The sequence below is a fragment of the Bufo gargarizans genome, chromosome 9 (assembly GCF_014858855.1).
Source record: "Bufo gargarizans isolate SCDJY-AF-19 chromosome 9, ASM1485885v1, whole genome shotgun sequence".
NCBI classification, from domain to species: domain Eukaryota; kingdom Metazoa; phylum Chordata; class Amphibia; order Anura; family Bufonidae; genus Bufo; species Bufo gargarizans.
In genome coordinates, this window is record NC_058088.1 from 283,180 (window position 1) to 308,511 (window position 25,332).

Sequence of the window (25,332 nt, forward strand, 5' to 3'; positions counted from 1 at the left end):
AGAAACATCCCCATATCATGATGCTTGCGCTACCATGCTTCACTGTCTTCACAGTGTACTGGGGCTTGAATTCAGTGTTTGGGGGTCGTCTGACAATTTGTCTCCGGCCACTAGACCCAAAAAGAACAATCTTTCATCAGTCCACAAAATGTCTCTTTAGGCCGGTCAATGTGCTCTTTGGCAAATTGGAACCTCTTCAGCACATGCATTTTTTTCAACAGTGGGACTTTGCAGGGGCTTCTTAGCTTGGCTTCGCATAGGCGTCTTCTAACTGTACCAGTACTCACAGGTAACTTTAGACCTTCTTTGATCTTCCTGGAGCTGATTGTTGGCTGAGCCCTTGCCATTTTGGCTATTCTTCTATCAATTCGAATGGTAGTTTTTCGCTAGTAAATTATTTGCCATGTAGAAATATAAACAGTGATTGATCAGGTTAGTGATGTCTGACTGCTATTATTTTGAACACAACTGATATGCACCTACCTGATGGGCTGGCAGTGTGCTCATAAACTATGTGCCAGGTTTATTCTTTCATTGCTCCTAGTAGCAAAATTGCACATCTTTTTATGCCAATTTGGCTATTAGTAGTACAGACCTGTAGCTATGCAATGATAAATTCCATAAAGAAGCATATTATGATGACAGATCCGCTTTAATTACAGGGTCATTTTTAAAAGCTAGTGTAAATGAGAAATGCAGACAACATGGTCTATACAAAAATCCTACAGTACAGTATGTCTACCTATCTTATATTCTCAACGAGGAATAAGGCATATTTTGTAAGGTCGTGGAAGATTTCCCAAACCACTGCTCTCAGGAGTAATGTCAATTTCTGCAGGGTCCACAATAGGTTTTGGGTTGAAGTTCTGGAGAATTGTGGTAAAGAAAATGAACAGCTCCATCTGGGCTAGACCTTCTCCAAGGCAGACACGCTTCCCTAAAAAAAAGTCAGCAATAGTATATTTTCATGTCAAAACATTGGGGGTCAATTATGAATAGATATATGCCAATCTTTGGTTTATATCTGTCACAGATTCTGTCGCAAAAGGGGATTTGTGGCCGAATCTGGGACTTATTTCCTAATATCTATCTATCTATCTATATTTGTCTATCTGTCTGTCTATCTATTCACCGTATCTATCTATCTATGTATCTATCATCAATCTGTCTATCTATCTGTCTAGATACTTTCTGTACCTGCAATGTATATTTATATTATTCTTAAAAATAAATTTTCCCATAGCTTCTATATTCTCTATGCTGTATAGATAATTTCATTAAATATTTAAAAATTCCTTAATACATATGAGTTGCAGGCTGCTCGGCCTGTAGCAACAAAGATACACTCTAAAGTTGATTTAAAATAAATACATACAGATTATCATTATCTATATAAAAATATCATATAAAATAGTAAATATAATATTCTCATCTGTATTAAAAGAATCTCCTTTTTGTTAAATATTTTATCCTCATTAGGTTAACGTTAATACTGAATAATAGCCTGACACTTCTCAGCAGTCATCTCATTATCCTCACAATGCCAGGTAACATTTCTAGTACAAAGCTTTAGGTATGTAATAAAGGATGCTTATGTACAGAAATAGAATAAAAATCTAAAATCTCAAAATAAAAAAAAGATTGGACAAAAATAGTTCAGTGACTGGTGCTAATTATTAGTAAAACAAAATCTAGGTGATATATTCTTTTTTAACCAATCGCTTTCTGTCTGACTTTTTATATAAATCCACGCTAATATTATCAAAATAGACAATACCTGCTGAAAATGCCATAAAGGCCTCATTTTTCTTGAAAAGTCCATTTTCATCCAAGAAATGCGTTGGGTCAAATGAGTTAGGATTTTTAAACTTCTCGCGATCGTATTGAGATGTACATATCAAAGTCATGATGTTAAGACCCTAATAAAATAAAGAATATGGAAATGGTTTTGCCAGAAATATTCAAAATGGTCCAGTTTAGTTCTATTCAATGAAGTATATAATTAGTGAACACGGTAAGAGGAGAAGCTGAAATGAAGTAGAATAGAGTTTTGCACCTGCATAGTGTTGATCACGAATATTCGAATTTTTATCGCGAATATAGGTACTTCGAAAATTCGCAAATATTCTGAATATAGTTATATATATTCGTAATTTCGAATTTTTATTGCGAATTTTTCAACTTTTAGACAAAGAAGATTATAGCACTATATTAGCTAAATTGCTCTATATTCGTTTTTTTCGAATATTCGCTATATTGCTATATATTCTTGTTTTAGAATATTACAAATATTCGAAAAAACTGTTATAGCAATATAGCGAATATTCAAAAAATCGAATATAGAGCAATTTAGCTAATATAGTGCTATAATCTTCTTTGTCTAATAGTTGTAAGTTGAAAAATTCGCAATAAAAAAATCGAATCCGAAAATTAGAATTACGAAAATTATTCACAATCATTTCCTTGCCGATTTTTTTCAAGAAAAAAAATCATGAATTTTTCGAATATTCGATGAATATTCTAAAAAATATTTACGAAATATTGCGAATTCGAATATGATCCCTGTCGCTCATCACTTCACCTGCACAGCTATGGGATTTAAAGGGATATTCTAACCCAATATCAAAGATGTTCCATGGCCTCCAAATGCTTAAAAAAAGTTTTACTTGAGTTTTACTTTGAGATTGTACTCACTTGGCCTATCCCTGCCTCTGCAGGTCCAACAGTGCCCTAGTCCTTGCTGTGTTCTATTTAAAAGGGCTTTCTGAGATTTTTTTTATTGATGACCTATCCTCTGAATTAGTCATCAGTATCTGATCGGTGGGGATCCAACACCTGTTACCCCCACCGATCAGCTGCTCTGAGAAGGCAGCTGCTCCCCTGTGAGCGCTGTGGCCTTCTCTTAGTTCAAAAAGCACAGCGCCGTACATTGTATAGCAGTTGTGCTTGGTATCACGCTCAGCACCATTCACTCGAATGGGGCAGAGCTGCTACTAGTCCACGTGACACATAATCTCCTAAGGAGGTGGTGATGGTGAGTACAATAAAAGAATTCAAGAGGGGCCTGGATGTATTTCTGGAGTGTAATAATATTACAGGCTATAGCTACTAGAGAGGGGTCGTTGATCCAGGGAGTTATTCTGATTGGAGTCGGGAAGGAATTTTTTATTCTTCTAAAGTGAGGAAAATTGGCTTCTACCTCACCGGGGATTTTTTTTTTTGCCTTCCTCTGGATTAACTTGCAGAATGACAGGCCGAACTGGATGGACAAATGTCTTTTTTCGGCCTTATGTACTATGTTACTACTCGCCTAGGGAAAGCAGAGAGAAGGCCGCAACACTACTGTGAGCGGCGCTGCCTTCTTAAACGGCTGATTGGCGGGGGTTCTGGGTGTCAGACCCCCACTGGCCGGATACTGATGACCTATCCTGAGGATAGGTCAACAGTATAAAAATCTCGGAAAACCCCTTTAATGCTGACATCTTGACACAACAGGAAATGGCTAGCAGTAACGTTCAGCCTTTCACTAGCTGAGGGGATCAGCATTGCCGCCAGTAATTAGGTGAGTGTCACAATCAGTGTAGGGGGAAACTCCACACTGAACACAGGAGGGAAGGGGAACAGTAACTGAGCCTGGAAACTAGGGAAGAAACAGGTCACCTGCTAGACAGCCCTAATCTGGGCCCTAACTATCTATCAATATGAATAGACCTTGAAGGTAGGAATATTCATATGCAGTATACTTAGGCCTTTATAGCCCTATAAGGCCCTGGAAAAGGTTAGGACCAGAGACAACCCATTCCTCCCCAGATGGACGAATAGAAGTCTCTGTCTCAGGCCCAGATACAAACAACAGGGTATATAACAAACACAAACAAACGTGACACTTAACTTCTGTAGAGACGGATGAGCAGGAACACCAGAGACAAACTCACCCCAGCTCGGCCAAGCCAAAATGAAGCTATCTACCGCATAGTCAGAAGGGTGGGGTCAGACTATAAAGGGTAGAAGTGATGACCACTGAGCAACAGCTGAGAAAAGGGTAGTGGTCATTAACCCTATCAACACTGAATCAAGAGAAATCAAGGAGGCTGTTAGATTCCTCCACCCTCAGCCAATCGCCTTGATTTCCTGACATCAGTCACCTGAGGGACCGTGACAATGAGCAGCATTCCCAGCCATTTCCTGTTGTGTTAAAGCAGGAGAAGGAATTGGAGTGCAACACGTACACGGGCACCATCAGAATGACAGCAGCAGGAGCATGGTAAGGTGAATATAAGCTTATTCATTTGTTTAACCATTTTAACCAATTGGTATCCATGTGCGATTGAAGATAGAAATGGGAGAAGGGCGGTTAGAGGGGTTCTCCCATCTGGATAATTAAGGCATATTGATGCCATAAATGTCCTATTGGTGCCCGTGCTTACTCTGGGACCCGTTCTTATCTCAAGAATGGAGCCCTACTGCAAATGGAGAGAACTGTGTGCATGTGAGGATTGCTAGTGTCCTCTCCATAAATTGGCTATGGGACTCCTGAAAATAGTCAGGCACAGTTGCTTGGCTATTTTTAGAAGTCCCAAAGCAGTGAATGGAGAGGACACTGCACATATTTGGTGTGCTCTCCATTCACGGCAGGCCCTGCTCTTGAACTGGGAAAGGGCTCCAGAGGTGGGACTGATACCTATAAGGAAGGGTTTGCATTGGCGTTATTGAATTCCATTATAGGTTTCATTATAAGAGTTATACTGGAATGTAATGGAATTCTATGACGAAACGCAAAACATAAGCCTTTAGGAGGCATTCTGCTTTGCTCCGTCCTAATACATGTCTATGGGGACACATAACGGTTCTACTTGTTTCCGTTATATATGAAGAAAAAAATTGTCCTGTCAACATTATGTAAAGCTGGCCATACAAAACAGTCTTTTTCTAAAGTGTGTCGGAAGTTTCCAACTGTCCCCCGACACTTCATGTTGGGGAGACAAGGATCAGACAAAATATTTGTGTCTAATCTCTTTGTTCCCCCGGGAGATAAGCCACTATCAGAAGTGTCTGGCAGCGGCTTTCTTCACTTTCCTTGTGGAATTCACATACACTTTCGGACGAGCTGAACTTGATCATGTATGGTGAAGTCGGGAGATAGCTGTTGGCCAAACGATCATTCGGCAGACAGTTATTAAATGTGTATGAGCAGCCAAAGAAAAGCCCACATGCACAATCATGTACAAACTTCATATGTTTGATAAAAAACATGAATTTCACCAATAGATCTTTTGTTGTAAGGTAGCCAGAGACATTAGTCATGTGCACATCAAAACCAATTACTATAAACTGAATGACCTTGGCCAAGGCAGCAAGTCCCATGATGTTTGGTTAGCTCTTCCAGCAAACATCTAATGTCTGAGACCGCCTTAAGACAACAGTAGCACATTTGTACTTTCATAATGCGAGATGATCTCAGCTCACTTCTCTTGTTAGCACAATGATTCAGATGACAAACTCAAGGGCCTGTCCCACACAATTATAATAACTTTTTGGCATCTCAGAAATCTGTACATCTGTTGGCAAACAAATAACCAATTATAATGCTAAAACGTCTTCATAGGGTGTGACACCAATATGCTGCATACTGTACAAACTGTTCTAGCTAGGGTACAACATTTGTTAGCCAAGGACATGTTGACATTTCTTTGGCAAAGCAAAAACTCTATGGTAAATATGTCTTAATGATGTCTCGTAATAATGTCCGGTATACTAATTGACAAAAAAATATAGCACAGCCAGATATAAATATCACATTGCTGCAAAACACGACATTTAGTTGTGTCTCAGGCAAATATCTTAAATCATTATTAGTTTGCAGTTTTTAGCGACAAATTCAGGTTCTGTTTGGGGTCTTCCACACGGGTGGGGTTTTAGTATGAGGCCTCATGGTGAGTACCTCAGTCCCATCTTTATTGTGGAGTGACACACTGCTCCAACAGTTGGTATGATGATCAAGGACAGTCAGTCAGTCACCCCTAGCAGTGATATGGTAGTCATTAACAGCTCGCGGTAAGTGCAGGACATCCTGCCGCAAGATTTATTGCTTCTCACGTCAGGGCTTCCCGCTCGCATTTTTCTGTAGGATATTGCTCACCCACACACAGCAAGGTTTTCCAATAATGTCTCAGCTAGTGTTGATCGAGCACAAAAGTGCTCGGGTGCTCTGGTACTCAAGTAGAACACTTTGGGATGCTCGGGTGCTCTACAGAGCACCAGAACACAATGGAAGTCAATGGAAGAACCAGAGCATTAAACCAGGCACTCCGTGCTCTGAAGAGGGGAGGCTGTCTGGTTCACAGGAAAAAGGTCAGAAATTGTTGGAAACACCACTGAAATGGTTCGGGAACAGCATGGGGAAGATGTCTGGATACATCCTGGATTCCCAGGTCGCTGCTGGGAACGATGTTGTCTGAGTAGTACACCACTTTTACACATTGACAATAATACGCACCAAACCGAAGATGAAATCTATTTTAGAGGAAAAATTGTTAGGAAACATTCTTTCCTGTATATTTACTTGTATATAAAGTGCAAGTGCTGCCAGAAATTACAAGGAAGAGGTACTCCGATACAACCTGTATATCACATAAAGGAGGGCCTCATTCACATTGTGGTACAATTGTTCAGGTAGTTGGACTCCTACACTCATAAAGCCTATGCACTAAGGGAAAGGGCTGCCAAAAATTACAAGGAACCAGCAGTCCAATGCACCCTTTATTACACATAAAGGAGGACATCATACACACCCTTGACTAATTATGATTGAAGGCCTGCTGGTGAGCCTCAGAAACATTAGGAGCAAGGGCCTGCTGGTGACCTTCTAAAACATTAGGGGCGAGGGCCTGCTGCTGATCTGACCATCTAAAAAATTAGGGGTGAGGGTCTGCTGCTGATCTGACCATCTGAAACATTAGGGGTGAGATTCTAATGCTGAGCTGAGTATCTAAAACATTAGGGATGATGGCCTGCTGCTGATCTGACCATCTAAAAAATTAGGGGTGAGGGTCTGCTGCTGAGCTGACCATCTGAAACATTAGGGGTGAGGGTCTGCTGCTGAGCTGACCCTCTAAAACATTAGAGCGAGGGCCTGCTGCTGATCTGACCATCTAAAAAATTAGGGGTGAGGGTCTGCTGCTGATCTGACCCTCTAAAACATTAGGGGCAAGGGCCTGCTGCTGGTCTGACCATCTAAACAATTAGGGGTGCGGGTCTGCTGCTGATCTGACCATCTGAAACATTAGGGGTTAGGGTCTGCTGCTGAGCTGACCATCTAACACATTAGGGACGAGGGCCTGCAGCTGATCTGACCAACTAAAACATTATGGGCGAGGGTCTGCTGCTGAGCTGACCCTCTAAAACATTATGAGTGAGGGCAGCCTAATAAGCATGTTGATATAAAGGAGGAGAATGAGAAAAGGAAGATTGAACCATATACCCTTTTTTGTGGTGGAAGGGGTGCATGGGCATACAGTGTATTCAATACACCATAAAAGACACATTTAAAGTGCCTTTATGTTCAGCCGCTTTCATCTGGTGGAGTAGAGAAGTCACGGGCAATCCAGGCCTTGTTCATTTTGATAAGAGTCAACCTGTCAGCATTTTCAGTTGGCAGGCGGATGCGCTTATCAGTTATTGTGCCCGCAGCAGCACTAAATACCCGCTCTGACAAAACGCTGGCGGCAGGGCAGGCCATCACCTCCAAGGCGTAGATCGCCAACTTGTACCACGTGTCCAGTTTGGACACCCAATAGTTGTAAGGCACAGCGTGATCATTGAGGGCGCTGACACAATCTGCTACGTACTCCACCATCTTCCAAAACTTTTCCCTCCTTGTGACACTAGGCCGTGCATCAGGGGAAGGGTGCTGGCGGGGTGTCATGAAACTGTTCCGGGCCTTGGAAAGTGTTGCCCTGCCTCTGTTGGAACTGCTGTGTGTTCCCCTCATCTCCCCTCCTTGGTTGCCCAAGAAACTATCTGCCGCCAGTGATGTCAGCTGGAAACTTTTGGAGCAATTTTTCCACAAAGACCTTCTGGTATTGCACCATTTTGCTAGTCCTCTCCATCATAGAAATGAGAAATGAGTCCTCTTTGTAGCAGGGGTCGAAAAGGGTGAGCAACCAGTAGTTGGTGTTTGCCAAAATGCGTATAACGCGAGGGTAACGGGAAAGGCAGCATAACATAAAGTCAGCCATGTGTGCCAGAGTCCCAACAGACAAGACTTCGCTGTCGTCATCAGGAGGATGACTCTCAATATCCTTATCCTCTTCCTCCTCTTCGGCCCATTCACGCTAAACAGATGGAATAAACCTGCTATGGGTAAAACCCTCCGTAGCGGAGACAACCATCTCCTGCTCCTCCTCCTCATCATCATCGAATTCGCGCTGAGAAGATGAACTGAGGGTGGTCTGGCTATCACCCTGTGTACTGTCTTCCCCCATTTCCACCTCTTCCACAAGCAAAGCGTCCTCCTTCATTGTGATCAGCGAGCGTTTCAGTAGACACAGAAGTGGGATGGTTATGCTGATAAAAGCGTTATCGCCGCTCACCATCTGTGTTGATTCCTCAAAGTTGCGTAAAACCTCACAGAGGTCATACATCCAAGCCCACTCGTCGCTTGTGAAGAGCGGAACCTGACTAGAAGGGCAACGACCATGTTGCAGTTGGTATTCCACTTCTGCCCTCTGCTGCTCACAAAGCCTAGCCAACATGTGGAACGTTGAGTTCCAGCACGCGCTCACGTCGCACAACAGTCTGTGAGCTGGCAATTGCAAGCGCTGCTGCAGCATTTCCAGACCGGCGGCAGCTGTAGATGACTTTCAGAAATGGGGGCACACATGCGGCGCACCTTCACCAGTAGCTGAGGCAAATTGGGGTAGGTCTTGAGAAACCGCTGAACCATTAAGTTAAAGATGTGGACTAGACATAGGATGTGTGTGAGGTTGCCGAGCTCCAAAGCCGCCACCAACTTACGGCCATTTTTAGACACAACCATGCCTGGTTCTAGGTTGAGTGGCGAGAGCCACAGCTCAGTCTGGTCCCTTATACCCTGCTACAGCTCTGCGGCAGTGTGCTGTTTGTCAGCTAAGCAAATTAGTTTCAGCCTGTTGCCGCTTCCCCACTGCAGTGCTACACTGCTTCCAGCTACTGACTGACGGCTGACTGGTGCTGCAAGATGAGAATTCAGAGGTGGAAGTGGAGGAGGAGGTGGGGGAGGAGAAGTGGGGGTTTGCAGCTACTAACATTGGTAGCACCTGTGCCATCCCAAGGTACGACTTGTTCCCGGCCTCCACAACGTTCACCCGGTTTGCCATCAGTAAAATGTAGTGTCCCTGGCCAAAAGCACTTGTCCATGTGTCAGTCATTAAGTGGACCTTGCCAATAACTGCATTGGTCAGGGCACGGGTGTTGTTACAGGACACCTGCTGGTGTAAGGTGAGGACGGCACACCGGGAAAAATTGTGGCGGCTGGGGACTGAGTAACGAGGGACGGCTGCTGCCATCAGGCTGCAGAAAGCCTCAGTGTCCTCAAGGCAAAATGGCAACATTTCCAGGGCTAGCAATTTGAAAAAGTGCGCATTTACTGCTATGGCCTGTGGGTGGGTGGTTGGGTATTTGCGTTTTCATTCAAAGGCCTGGGGTATGGACATCTGTACGCTGCGCTGGGTCACAGAAGTGGATGTGCTAGCTGAATGTGCTTCCAAAGTCCAGGTGCAGGGCAGGAGGCATCCAGGCCTGTGTATTGGACAGGGGATTGGCCAGCATGTAACACAGGGGAAGAGGAGGCAGTGGTGTGACCTGCAGACACTGATTGTGAACCCAGGCATTCGGCCCACCTATTAGGGTGCTTTGATGCCATGTGGCATATCATGCTGGTGGTGGTGAGGTTGCTAGTGTTTACGCCCCTGCTTATTTTGGTACCGCACAGGTTGCAAATGACAATTCTTTTAACGTCCGCACATTCCGCAAAAAAAACGCCAGACTGCAGAACACCCACCCCAAGGGAGGTTGCCGCAAGGGGGTACTCCAGGGAACAGTTCCAGGTCTGTTTGGTGTGGCCCGCCTTCTCCCTTTTGCTATCCCACTGCCTTTTCCAGCCTGTTGCGGTTCTGCGGATCCCTCACCCTCTGTACTGCTGTCTTCGCCTTGCTTGCCACCTTCCCAGGTTGGGTCAGTGATTTCATCGTCCACCACCTCCTCTTCCACTTCCTCACTCTGGTCATCCTCCTGACTTGTTGACCTAACAAGAACCTCACTTATTGACAACTGTGTCTCATTCTCATCATCCATCTCGTGAAACACTAATTACCGTTCCCCACCGTCATCTTCTTCTGACTGTGGATGCTCAAGAGTTTGGGAATCAGTGCACAAGATCTCCTCATGTCCCTCTTCAAGTGGGCTTGGCGAGAGGCCCAAATCGAGGAATGGAGATGAAAAGAGCTCCTCGGAATATCCAAGTGTGGGATCACTTGTTTGCCAAGACTCTCCATGCTGGGAGGAAGTAGGATCAGGGTGAAGATTCTGTTGACCAGACTCTTGGCTACTGAGACTGGACTTTGTGGAAGACAGGGTGGTGCTTAACCGACTGGAAGCATTATCTGCTGCAATCCAACCGACCACTTGGTTGCACTGGTCTAACTTTGAGACCGTTGTCCTGCGCCTTCCTGCAAACTGGGACATGAAGCTATGTATTGTGGATGATTGTTTTTCTTGTGCTCTGGCAGCAGGCACAGTTTCAACGTGCCCAGGGCCACGGCCTCTGCGTGCACCATCAGCAGCACAGTCACTTCACCGTCCCTTACTGCTTGCCTTGAGCATATTAAATGGTATATATGCTTTCAAGTATGTCACATATACAGTAGCGCAGGTTTTGTAAGTGTATGCGCAAATAAATTAGACTGAATGTCACAGATTTTTAGGATGCGCAAACGTTATACAGGAGATGTAGCACAGGTAATGTCGCTGTCACCAGCGGGGAAAAAAATTTGATTGAATGTGACAGACATTTAAGATGCGCATACGTTATACAGGAGATGTAGCGCAGGTAATGTCACTGTCACCAGCGGGGAAAAAATTTGACTGAATGTGACATATATTTAGGATGCGCAAATGTTATACAAGAGATGTAGCGCAGGTAATTTCACTGTCACCAGCGGGGAAAAAATTTGACTGAATGTCACCGATATTTAGGATGCGCAAAAGTTATAGAGGAGATGTAGCGCAGGTAATGTCGCTGTCACAAGCGGCCAAACAATTGCACTGAATGTGACAGATATTTAGGATGCGCTAATGTAAAACAACAGATGTAGCAGAGGTTGTGTCACTGTCAGCAGCGGCCAAACAATTGCACGCAAATTTAGCGCAGGTTGCGCCAATAATATATATAGCAGCCAGAAAAAACAATAGTCCATAAAAGGACTTTTGGGTCTCTAACACCTTTCAATGCAAAACAATTCCTGTCCCTACACTATCTGTCCCTTCTGCTGCAGCTCTCCCTGACTAAGTCTGAGCCGAACCACGTGTCATCGGGTGCTATATAACACCCGATGACTCGTTCCGGCCAGCCAATCACTGTAATGCCAGTAAACAACATGGCAACAGCATTACAGTGAGTGTCAGTACTTCCCCACATGTTTATTTGCTGTGTAGCAGCCAACAAACATGCGGGAAGGAGACTCGAATATTGCGCTCAAGCACACGCGGTGTTCGGCTGAACACCGCGATGTGCCGAGCATCGCGATGCTCGAGTGAAAAGGTGTTCGGCCGGGCATGCTCACCCAACACTAGTCTCAGCCAAATTGCAACATTCCTTGGAATGCCCACTCACCAGATTTATTGCCTATTGAGCATTTATGGGGCCAGCTAGGAAGCCATCTTTTGCAACCTATGAGTGGGCAAGATCTAGAGTCCCTGCCGCAACATCTGTACGGCAGCCTGGAAGGTCATTTGCAGAGTTTTTCCCAATAAACGTATCCTTTTGCTCTAATATTTTAATCACTTATATTTATCATCATTATATTCTCACTTAGGCCTGTTTCACATTGTGTTTATGTAGATCCGGTAGGCTGTTCCGGCTGGGAACTGCCTGTCGGACCTGTCACTGCTGTGTGCTGCCACGCATTCACAGAATTCTGTCACCGCTCGGTAGTGACAGATCCAGCAGATTAATTTGTTTCCAACAACTCCTTGGAGCATTATTTTTTGACAATGAGTGTCATACATATAAGAATAGATTACATACTGAAGATAATACTTTATTCGTAACGCAAATAGAATGTACTTGCCTTCCATTGGTTGTATTAGTTTTGGGTAGGGGTCTTTTCATGTTTGTTTTGCTTTTTGGGTCATTAACCATTATGGTCTTGTCACTGTGCTGACATTGGACTTCTACTGACTCTTGCTTGATGCCCTTGGACAATTTTATAATGAATCAATCTAGGGTAGGAAGCCCACTTTCATACACTCTAATTAGGGAATTCTGATTTTAGAGATGTTGGGTCCTAATGACTTTTCCTGAGTGGAAACTTTAATTCATATCATGTCTCATTCTTCAAATTTTTAAAAAAAAAGGTTGATTCCTACCCAAATCAATTCATTATGACTTGAAAATGTTCCAATTGCCCTAAAAATTGTCCTTGGACTGGATTTTTTTTAAAAAGATGTAATCTTTTTGTTAACTTTTTACATATGTTTGCTCTTTTTCTCCTCCTCCGACCTTAAAACTATGGCATTGTTGACTATGTGCATAAAAAATAAAGCGTGCTTAAAAATACACTTCACTGCCACATGTTGCGCTTTTTCATATTATAAACTTTCTAAAATTCGGCCTTATACACCACAAGTGTTCATTTTCAGAAAAAAGAGTGTCTTGTTTTGCACAAGCTTTAAAAAATTATGCCTTAACCAGGGCAGAGTGCTGGCCCAACCACGCACAACTGTTACTTGTGAGAAGAAAGAGTGGCTTGTTCTGAACAAGCCTGTAAAAATTCTCCCATTTAATTGGGAGCAACAGCAGTATAGTGCAGAGATGGAAAGGGTAGGGTTATATTGGCCATGGCTGCAATAGTGGAGGCAGCAGTAGCAGCACAGAAAAGAAACAGACAGGGCAGTAGATGTGTGTTGGGATAGTAGTAATCGCAGGTGTGGAGTGGTAATGATAGTGGCAGTAGGGAAAATGATAGTGGCAGAAGGAGATTAGCAGCAAGAAGCAGCAGCTGCAGTTGTGGTGGCAGAAATCACATGGTACGGAACATGATGGTAGGCAGGCAGACAGCAACAGAGGCATGATGACAGCAGCAGTAGCAGCCATAGGGTATGGAGTAGGATCGTAAGAAGGCAGACAGTGGAAGTGGTATGATGGGGCACCGTCAGCGAGGGTAAATCTATTCATCAACCTTAGCCAGGGGAGTGTGAATATTCTAATAGATCCATGATTTGTTCATTTTGACAAAACTGATCTTTTGTACACTGGCAAAGGACAACTTCATCCCTTTGAGCACCACCATGCTTCCCTGCCAAGCTGAAAACTCTTTCAGTGATTACACTGGAGGCTGGACGAGACAGAACAGAGAAAGCTTACTGTGCCAGTTCAGGCCACTATTCCAGTCTGCCTGCCCAAAAGTCTAATAGGTAAGGGAACATGGTATGCACTGGAGATAGCCAAGAGTACAGGTAAGACTGGATCTTGGTGTTCAGGTGGTATGTATCTGCTGATTTGCTTTAATCTGGCGTAGCACATGAAAAAAAAATGCCATCATGTTGATGGTACTGAACTGGCTACTGTGGCTTCTGCTGCATGTGGTAAAAGAGACAGCATGAGGTGAGTGGCAGGTGTCTACTTGCTGAAAGCTGTGGAACCTGCGTACACAGTGTTTCCTGGTAATAAAGCAAATTGGCTTCCATTTTGGCAACAGGAAAACATTTTTCATTTTGGTTTGTTAACAATGGTCTAAAAGTATGGATATCCAGTAATCATCATGCAGTACCCCAGAGGAGGGGGTACTTGTAATTTGTTTTTATGCTCTGTAACCTAGTATAGTAATGTATAGGAGTGACAGAGTTAATCAACTGTGCTATTCTCCCTAGGGAGGCTTAGGTGTGAACTGTTAGCTCCACCCTAACTCAGTCTAGCAGGGAATTTAGAGTTTGCAAAAGAAGTGAGAGGTTGTGTTTTGCCTCAATCCTCAGTACTCGGCCTCCAGCTACAGAGACTAACCATCTCTGCATGATCTACCAAGAGAAAATTATTATTAAATACTCCTGGAGAGAGAAAAGAAACTCCAGAATCTGTAACGGTTCAGAAAACAGAGTCAGTAAAGTGCTGTACACTGCTATCAAAAGCTATAGACATGACTGCTGTGAGTGGAATACAGCTAAGACACCATTTACACTTAGACACAACCCGGTTGGTCATTTACTCAAATTTGTATGCCTCAGTAACGTATTGCAGTTATCTTCCCAAAAAGGTTTATTGTCAGCCTTAGATTCTACAGACCTTTACCCATACAAAACCATCTGGGGGAGATTTGCACTGTACATTTGAACTGTGTTCTGACACTATTGTATAAGTACTAGAGGCTGTTGCCTCTGCTCTGCCACTGTTTTGGCTGTATGTTTCCTCGAGTGCCACTGTTGCTGCCACTGCTCCTACGGCCACCACTGTGGCTACAAGTGCCATTACTACTACTACTACTAATGACCAGATGGCTCACATTCTGACTCCTGGGTTTTACATTTTGCACTGTTCTGTTTTCAAGACATTTTATTATGAGTCCTATACATGAAAAGCCATTGGTTTCTAATTTAAAAAAAAATATTAAAAATTGCAAGTGTTTTTTTGCAATTTAAAGACAGGTGTGCAATTAAATGTCCCTTTCCTGTTACAAACACGCTACACACTGGTATAGACAATTTATTTTGGGAATAATGCAAAGTGCAATGTTTGTGTCGAACTGACTTTCAACTAGTTATGTAATATCACTTGTTCAACAATTACATTTTTGTACTTAAACGTCTATGAAAATACCATCTGATCTCTGATGCATAGAACAATTCAGTGATTGTAGCAAATTGTCTTTAAACTAGGCGTTCAATAACATGGGTATAGAAATGCCATTATTGTTATAAAATGCTATAATGCAATACATTTAATAATATGGATATAATGCCCCCACAAAAATTTGCAATTGCTCAGTCTTTGCAGCAAAATATTGGTTTGCTGAGCTGGCAATAATAAATTGCAGTAACCTGAGATTTTGAAAAAATATATATTATTTTTTTTGCAAGGGGCTGATTTTGTAATGCAGAAACGCTAGGCTTAATTGCTACAGTAGCCAGCAGTTGAAGCATGGTATGACCAGTAGTGTTGGGCGTGAATATTCAAAAAGCAAATATTAATCGCGAATATCTGCACTTCGAGAATTCACAAATATTTAGAATATTGTGATATATATTCGTAATTTCAAATATTCTAGATTTTGTTTTCATCAGTAACCTCCCTTCTTGCTTGTGGGTCAATGAGAAGGCTGCAATATCTTTTTCTGAACTTAGCAACATCCCTAGCAACCAATAGGAAAGTTGCCTACCCCTTACTATATAAGAACCTCCCCAGTATTTTGCAGATCTGAGAGAGACAGCAGTGTTATTGCTGTGCTCTCTGCTTTCCTGTGTCATTACATTAGATAGTTAGTTAGTTAGTTAGTTAGTTAGCTTATATATATAATACAGATAATTCACAAATATATGACTAATATTCTACCAAATAGTCGCGAAATATCGCAAATTCGAATATTTCCCCTGCCGCTCATCACTAATGACAAGCCCCTCAAAGCTACCCCTGATCAAATTCCCTAAAATCTCACAATTATATCTTTCTGTTCTTTCCCTATAATCTTACTACCAGACTAAAATAGTTGTATGTGACTCTGTAATTGTTTTGACTCTACCTGATACACTCATTCCTGGTCAGAAGCTGAACACACCATGGCACTTCTGCTGCTTCAGCATAGACAACTCTCTGCCTACTGCCCCTCTGGTTGGCTGATGAAGTTGTTTTTCAGCTTCTGAGCCAATCTGGGAACGCCTTCCCCCCACTTCCTCCCAGTGTCACATGACCCTCTGTCTTCTTCCTCCCTTATGGTTTTTCCCCACTAATATTACCAGTGAATTGGCGCTGGGTGCTATTTTTACACAATTCATCCAAATCTAATCTCAAAAGCTTCGGATTCATTTGGCAGATGAATCTTTGTGAAGTATGTATTGAATCTCACTTGTTTAAAATCAATTTGCTCATCCTTACTACAGACTTTGATAGAAAATGCAGTTTAATTCTGCCAGATCCTGCTCCTGCTAGTGCACTGGAACCATGCTTCACTGTAAGGTGCTCTCTGTACTAAGCGGCTCAAAACCCCTCCCCTCTGTTCTGAGTGACAACTGTACCATTCAACCTGGAGACCATTACAGCTGTCATTCAGAGCTGAGGGCAGAGGCTATCAGAGCAGAGGATGCTTCACGTTGCCTCCTGGGCACTTGCAGAAACACAACCTGGCAAAAAAAAGTTCATATTCACATTATTTCTGATAATATTAGCTCCAAAAAGGTATGCTTTTTCTGCTTTCCCAAGCAGCTACCTTGTGTTGTTACCAGTTTAGCATAGTTAAAACTGCTGACAGGTTCCCTTTAACGTCCATGGCCTATAATAAGTATTAGATGACCAGCAATTATGTGATTGGCCAGTTCTGACAATTAATATCTAATGTCTTTAACCACCTTTGAACAGTTATACAATTAACAGTAATATAATTATTTGTTGGAAGAAATTGTCCTCATCCTAGGAACCCCAGCAGTCAGCAGTTTTGTGTTGGGAATCCTGGCAGTAAGTGTTCAATTTCCCTGCAGCACCACAAGTGAAATGAGGCATCTAAAAATCAATGTGTGGTCCTTGTATTGTACTGTAAGACAGGTCCTCCAGAGCAGTGGCGGATTACAATTGGGGCATTTGGTCGGCAGCCCCGGGCCCAGCACCGGGCCCAATGCTGACCCGAATGCCCACATACTGTGGCAGGGAACGGGAGCGCATAGTTCCCTGCCCCGCCTCCGATCGCTGCCAAAGGTTTCAGGCCTAGTAGGCCTGAGGCCTGTGCGTAAGTGAAATCCCGGCACAGGCGGGAGTGATGACGTCATTGCTCGCCTGTGCCGTGACGCAGGACTGTGACGTGTGCATGCCTTCCTCTTCGATCAAGCGCCTGGCCCTGGACATAGGTGAGTATTTAGCTTTTACATTTTTTCATTTTTTATTTTTTTATTTCATGTGTCTACTTTGGGGGACATGTGGGATGGGGACACACAGGAGAACATATTAGTGAAGAGGCATCGAGTACATCGGGAAAAATTACTATATTGGGGCTTCTGTATGGGGACAAATTACTATGTGAGGGAAAATTATTATGGAAGGATTACTATTTGGGGGCTGTGTGGGGCCAAATTATTATGGGAGGGACTACTATGTGGGAACAAATTACTATGTGGGGCAGTGTGGGGGAAACTACTGTGTGGGGGAAATTACTATGTGGGGGCAGTGTGGGAGCAAATTACTATGTGGGGACAGTGTAGGAAAAATTTATGGGGGCAATGTGGAGGCAAATTACTATGTGGGGCAGTGTGGGGGAAACTACTTTGTTGGGGCAAATTACTATATGGGGCGATGTGGGAGAAATTACTATTTGGCAGAAGTGTGGGGGAAATTACTATGTGGGGACAGTGTGGGGAAATTATTATGTGGGGGCAGTGTGGTGGAAATTGCTATGTGGGGGAAATTACTGTGTGGGGAAAACTACTGTGTTGGGGCAGTGTGGGGGAAATTACTATGTGTGGGCAAATTACTATATTGTCATGGAACCATGAACCAGACGTACAACAAGAGATGAGTGGAAATAAGAAGGCTTTATTGAAAATAAAGCTGTAAGGCAAAAGTCCAAACGGATGGCTAAACCGAAGCAGGGTCTTGCGAAACCAGGGATCAGGAACCAGAAGGGTAGTCAGACGAAGCCAGGATCAGGAATCAGCAGGGTAGTCAGACGAAGCCAGGATCAGGAATCAGCAGGGTAGTCAGACGAAGCCAGGATCAGGAATCAGCAGGGTAGTCAGACGAAGCCAGGATCAGAAACCAGAAGCAGCAGCAGTCTTAGAAGCATGTGAGCACAAGCATCCAGCTCCTCCCAGTGGGAAGGAGGAGCCGCAGGGTGGGAGGCTACAAGAAACCCAGAAACCAAGATGGCCGCCAGCACATGTCAAACGAAGGAGAACAGCAAGGAGGTAAGACCATGACAGTACCTCCCCCTCAAGGGCCCCTCCTCCGCGGAGTAAGGAACGGTTTCTGAGGGAAGCGTGCGTGGAAGGCTCGGAGCAAGGCAGGAGCATGGACATCTGCGGAGGGAACCCAGGAACGCTCCTCTGGACCATAACGACGCCAATGGACCAAAAACTGCACCCGGCCGTGGACCAGGCGTGAGTCCAGGATATTGCTCACCTCATACTCCTCACGATTGCCCACTTGGACCGGACGAGGCCGAGGAATCGAGGAAGTGAAACGATTACACACCAGTGGCTTCAGCAGGGAGACATGAAACACGTTGGAGATCCGCATGCCAGGAGGAAGCGCAAGGGCATAGGCTACCGGGTTTACCCTGCGAAGCACTCGGAAGGGACCAACAAAGCGAGGCGCCAGCTTGGGAGTGGGCACTCGAAGGTTGAGGTTGCGGGTGGACAACCATACGCGGTCTCCGACCTGGTAGGAAGGAGCGGGCGCTCGTCTGCGATCAGCCTGGAGTCTCTGGCGCTGCGCAGAGACCTCAAGGGACCTCTGGATCTGTACCCAAGAAGCACGTAGGACGGAAAGGTGATCCTCCACAGCCGGAATATCCTGGGGAGAGAATACCTCCGGTAACACGGCAGGTTGGAACCCATAATTGGCCATGAAGGGAGACGTCCCAGAGGAAGAGTTCACCGCCGTGTTCCTGGCAAACTCAGCCCAAGGCAGGAGGTCAACCCAATTGTCTTGGTGATCGGAGACATAGCAACGAAGGAATTGCTCCAAGGCCTGATTGGATCGTTCTGCGGCCCCATTGGACTGAGGGTGGTAGGCCGAGGAGAAAGAGAGATGAATCCCCAACTGGGAGCAAAAGGCGCGCCAGAACCTGGACACAAACTGACTCCCCCGATCCGACACAATCTCCTTGGGCAAACCGTGCAACCGGAAGACCTCCCTGGCAAAAATCGAGGCCAACTCTTGTGCAGAGGGTAACTTCTTGAGGGGAACACAGTGGCACATTTTGGAAAACCGATCCACTATCATGAGAATGACCGTATGGCCTCGGGATGCAGGGAGGTCCACAATGAAATCCATCCCCAGGTGTGACCATGGACGCTCCCCGGTGGCTATGGGTTGCAAAAGGCCCAACGGAAGGTGCCGAGGGGACTTACTCTGGGCACAAACGGAGCATGCCGCTACATATGCGGCGATGTCGGAACGTAGAGAAGGCCACCAGAACAGACGTGAAACAGCCCAGGACAGCTGATTCTTTCCAGGATGCCCCGCGGCCTTGGAGTTATGGTAGGTTCGCAACAACCGAGTGCGCAACTCCTCAGGCACAAAACACCTGCCGTTGGGTCTCCCAGAGGGAGCACCAGATTGAGCCGCCAAAATCTGCTCACCCAGGGGAGAGGTCAGGCTGGTGCGAATGGCGGCCAGGATCTGATTCGGAGGTATGACCGAAGTCGGAATCGACTCCTCCCCGGACAGCTCGGAGTACTGCCGTGATAAGGCATCCGCTCTGATGTTCTTGGAACCGGGTAGGTAGGAGACCACGTAATTAAAACGTGACAAGAACAGAGCCCATCTGGCCTGACGTGGTGTCAATCTCTTGGCCTCAGAGAGGTAGGTCAGATTCTTGTGGTCCGTCAGGATGAGAACCGGAACCACCGAGCCCTCGAGCAAGTGCCTCCATTCTTTAAGGGCCTGCACGATGGCCAATAACTCCCTGTCACCAATCTGGTAGTTGCACTCCGCGGAAGACAGTTTCCGGGAGTAAAACCCACAAGGAAGCAGAGGACCCTCTGGTGTTCTACGCTGAGACAGGAGGGCGCCTACTCCCGTCTCAGACGCGTCCACCTCGAGGACAAACGGCAACCCAGGGTTGGGATGCGACAGAATCGGAGCCGACACAAAGGCGGACTTTAGAGCCTCAAAAGCTCGGATGGCCTCGGGCGGCCAGACCTGGGGATTACTGCCCTTCTTGGTCAGATCCGTGAGAGGCTTGGCTAGCATGGAAAAGTCCCTGATGAACTTCCGATAATAATTGGCGAAGCCCAAAAAGCGCTGCAGGGCACGAAGACCACTGGGCTGGGGCCACTGTAAGACAGCCGAAACCTTCTCAGGATCCATGGAGAACCCCTCAGCGGAAATGATGTAACCTAAGAAGGTTACCTGGGATCGGTGAAATTCGCATTTCTCAAGCTTACCGAACAGCTTGTTCTCTCGTAACCGTTGCAACACTCGTCTGACATCCAGAATGTGGGCCTCCATGGATTCAGAATATACCAAGATGTCATCCAAATAGACCACCACACACTGCTGCAACAGGTCACGGAAAACATCGTTGATGAATTCCTGGAAGACTGCGGGCGCATTGCACAACCCAAAGGGCATAACCAAGGATTCATAATGACCGGTCCTGGTGTTAAACGCGGTCTTCCACTCATCGCCCGCCTTGATCCTTACCAGGTTATATGCCGCCCTCAGGTCGAGTTTGGTAAAGACTGTGCCCCCTTTGAGGCGATCGAACAGCTCGGAAATCAAGGGTATCGGGTAAGCGTTCTTGATCGTGATGCGATTGAGACCCCTGTAATCGATGCAAGGCCTCAACTCACCGCCCTTCTTTTTCACAAAGAAAAATCCAGCCCCTGCCGGGGACGAGGATTTGCGAATGTGTCCGCGTGAAAGCGCCTCCCTCACGTACTCCTCCATGGCCTCATTCTCCGCTACCGACAGTGGATAGACTTTGCCACGAGGCGGAACGGCACCAGATTGTAACTCTATGGCACAATCGTATGGGCGGTGCGGAGGTAGGGGAACCGCACGCACCTTATCGAATACATCCCGGTACTCCTCGTATTCAGGAGGCAACAGAGAGTCCGAGGAAGTACACAGCAACTTGACAGGCCCATGGATGCAACTAGCCCCACACTGCGGTGACCACGAGAGGATCTCGGCCGATTTCCAATCGAAAGTCGGATTATGCTTCTGGAGCCAGGGGTACCCCAAGACCACCGAGTAGTGTGGAGACGAAATAACCTGGAGACAGACCGACTCTCTGTGAACGGCACCAATGGCCATCCCCACTGGAAAGGTCTCATGAGTCACGTGTGGCGGCAGAAGGGGTCTGCCGTCTATCGCCTCAAGAGCCAGTGGGGAACCTCGAGGCTGCAGAGGAATGGAATTGGCAGCAGCAAACACACTATCAATGAACAAACCACCAGCACCAGAGTCCACCAACGCCTGGGTCGTCACCGAGCGCCCGACCCAGGAGAGGACAACAGTAATCAGTGGTTTGTCAACACGGGAAACCGGGGACGAGGAGACTCCACCCAAGATCTGCCCCCGACAGGATCTCAGGTGCGAGCGTTTCCCGGACGGTTCGGGCATGCCAACCGAAAATGCCCACCGAGACCACAGTACATGCATCGGCCCTCGCGTCTCCGGAGTACCCTCTCCCCCTCGGACAGGCGAGCAAACCCCAGCTGCATGGGTTCACCCCCAGACAAGTCATCCCCAGGAGGCGTGGGAGGAGAGGGAGGCACGGGTGGGACAGCAAACGTAGGCGCCAATCTGTTAGAAGGCCTCCGCAGGCTCTCCTTAAAGGAAGGTCTCTCCCTGAGTCTGGTGTCAATCAAAATCAGGAAAGAAATAAGAGACTCGAGCTCCACTGGTAGGTCCTTAGCTGCAACCTCATCCTTCAAGGCATCCGAGAGACCATGAGAGAAAGCAGCGACCAGAGCCTCATTATTCCAGCCCACCTCTGCTGCCAGGGTACGAAACTCAATGGCGTATTCAGCTACGGATCGTGAACCCTGTCTGATGGACATAAGGAGCTTCGCAGCAGAGGCAGCACGAGCCGGCACATCGAATACCTTTCGAAGAGAAGCAACAAAACCAGAAAACTCGGCAACCACCGGATTGTTGTTCTCCCATAAAGGGCTGGCCCAGGCCAAGGCCTTGTCCGAGAGCAGCGAGATCAAGAAGCCCACCTTTGATCTCTCAGTAGGAAAGGCATGTGGCAGCAACTCGAAGTAAATGCCCACCTGGTTAAGGAAACCTCGGCACTGAGTTGGCTCTCCCCCAAAGCGCTGTGGAAGGGGGGCAGAACCGGTCATACCCCGAAACACCGCAGGCGCAGCAACAGGTGTCGGGGTAGACTCTGGCGCAACAACCGGAGCGGCAGTAGGAGCGGGCCCAGGAGCGACAACCGACCCATCGGCAACGGAAGCTAAATGAGCCGTGCGTTCAAGCAGGGTTTGCAACGCCACAGCGAACCGACCCAACAGGTGATCCTGCTGATCAAGTCTGGCAACCAGCGTAGGTAGCGAGGATGGCCCTGTACCGTCAGAATTCATGGCTTGGTCCTAATGTCATGGAACCATGAACCAGACGTACAACAAGAGATGAGTGGAAATAAGAAGGCTTTATTGAAAATAAAGCTGTAAGGCAAAAGTCCAAACGGATGGCTAAACCGAAGCAGGGTCTTGCGAAACCAGGGATCAGGAACCAGAAGGGTAGTCAGACGAAGCCAGGATCAGGAATCAGCAGGGTAGTCAGACGAAGCCAGGATCAGGAATCATCAGGGTAGTCAGACGAAGCCAGGATCAGGAATCAGCAGGGTAGTCAGACGAAGCCAGGATCAGGAACCAGAAGCAGCAGCAGTCTTAGAAGCATGTGAGCACAGGAGGACCAAGCAAGGAACTGAAGCCACAGACCTCCTATATATATAAGCTAGGCATCCAGCTCCTCCCAGTGGGAAGGAGGAGCCGCAGGGTGGGAGGCTACAAGAAACCCAGAAACCAAGATGGCCGCCAGCACATGTCAAATGAAGGAGAACAGCAAGGAGGTAAGACCATGACATATATAGGATAGTGTGGGGAGCAAATTACTATATGGGGTAGTGTGGGGGGGAAATTACTATATGGAGCAGTGTGGTGGCAAATTACTATGTGGGGGCAGTGTGGGGGAAATTACTATGTGGGGGCAGTGCAGGGGAAATTACTGTGTGGGGGCAATGTGGTGGAAATTACTATGTGGGGGCAGTGTGGGACAAATTACTATGTGGGGGAAATTACTGTGTTGGGGCAAACTACTATATGGGTCAGTTTGGGGGAAATTACTGTATGGGGGCAAATTACTATGGGCTGATAACTATGTGGGGGCAGTGTGGAGGAAATTACTATATGGGGGCATTGCTATTGGGGAGGCACTGTAGGGGCAATTCTATTATTTTTGGCGACACTATACAGGGATTATTGCCTGGAGCACGATATAGGGTGTTATTATTATTGGGGGCACTCTAGAGAATATTATAGCTGCTATGGACACTATAGGGACATTTGGGGTAATATTATCAAACTGGCGTAAAGTAGAACTGGCTTAGTTGCCCATAGCAGCCAATCAGGTTCCACCATTCATTTTTGACAGCTCTTTTGGAAATCCAGTTCTACTTTACACCAGTTTGATAAATTACCCCAATTATGTCTACTGGGGTCACAAATTTTTCAGCAATGTAGTACCTGGGGCATTGGGGAGCACTACAGGCACAGTATTGGGAGTGAAATCAGGATGACAATGTAGGGACACCAGGATGGGGAGGTTGATGGAAAAATTGAGAAATCTAACGTGTCTGTGTTACAAACTCTGTAGAGAATTTGCCATGGCGGTCTGGTTCAAATGGAGGAGAAGAGGAAAGAGAAGGTCTACATGAGAGAAGATGTCACTGGATATAAGAGGTATGTGGTGCTATATTCTCCTCCATGTCTTTTTATTATAATTATATGTTTTTTTAAATTTGGCAACCACATTTTTCAGTTACGGTAAGTAATTTGGAGTATTTTTTTTGTCTACAGATGTCATATAGTCTAGAAAGAGACTGTGGCACTCACGAAGCACCACAGCCTCTTCATACAAAAAAAATAAAAAAATCAACTAGAAATGTAGGGAGGGGCCCAGGTTGGGTATACAACCCCGGGCCTATCATGCACCTAATCCGCCCCTGCTCCAAGGTGAGAGATGCTCTCCACTGAGAGTAGAGATGAGAATATTGAAGAGGGTGCTTTCCTATATTAGTTTAGAATTCCTTTATATGGTATATTAAATAGTTTTTCTAAACTGAACAACCACTTTACGTCTGGTCATATGCTTCCACAGCTATCACTTGTTGGAGAGTTTTTTTTCCTGCAATTTTTGTAAGCTCTGAACCAGGCATGTCCAAACTGCGGCCCTCCAGCTGGTGCAAAGCTACAACTCCCAGCATGCCCTAATAGCTGTAAGCTATCCAGGCATGCTGGGAGTTGTAGTTTTGGAACAGCTGGAGGGCCGCAGTTTGGACATGCCTGCTCTGAACTAAATTCTTAATCTATGAAATATACAGTACCTCAGGTAAACTGTAGCCACGAAATACAATATCCCTTGTTACAGTATGTGGAACACTCATAGGAACTATGTCTGCAAATCTCAGAATCTCATAGATAACAGCTTCCGTGTAGGGCATCTTGCTTCTATCATCCATGCATGGACTTCTGTCTCGACCAATAACTCGGTCAATCTCTTCTTGAACTTTTTCTGTGTGGAAACATTACCATTGTGGTTAATGAAATTTATGGAACATTGGCTATATCAAGAATTTCATATTAATGTTAAAGTTCCATTCTGTGGTCGATGGTGGATACATTGCATTGTATATAGAATTTAAGCTCTGTTCACTTTGACTTAGGGGCATACATCTTTTTCTACATATTTTCTTCCATATAAACTCATAGAGTATATGTTTGAATTTTATTTTTTGCTATACTGTAGGTCATATGACTTTCCAGTCTATGCTGAAATGGTGTTGTGCCATATGATATACAAGACATACTGTACATGTTGCATGCTCAAATTAATATTATAATACAGGAGTTTGCAAGACTCATTTATTGTGCAAAACATGTAGATAGATAGTTTGGAGACAGACTGGAAAATCTGTTAACTGG

The 25,332-nt window shown here is 45.5% G+C and overlaps 1 protein-coding gene across 1 annotated transcript in view; it reads right to left on the minus strand.

The window, feature by feature from the left end:
• Positions 1 to 633: 633 nt before the first annotated feature.
• LOC122946705 (cytochrome P450 2F2-like) overlaps positions 634 to 25,332 on the minus strand; it is a 37,942-nt gene continuing 13,243 nt past the window's right edge. The window contains exons 7-9 of the mRNA XM_044306484.1: positions 24,735 to 24,922; positions 1,778 to 1,919; positions 634 to 937 (exon numbers count right to left, since the gene is read on the minus strand). Coding sequence (XP_044162419.1) covers positions 756 to 937; positions 1,778 to 1,919; positions 24,735 to 24,922 — 512 coding nt within the window. The 3' untranslated portion in view covers positions 634 to 755. The remainder of the gene's footprint in view (positions 938 to 1,777; positions 1,920 to 24,734; positions 24,923 to 25,332) is intronic.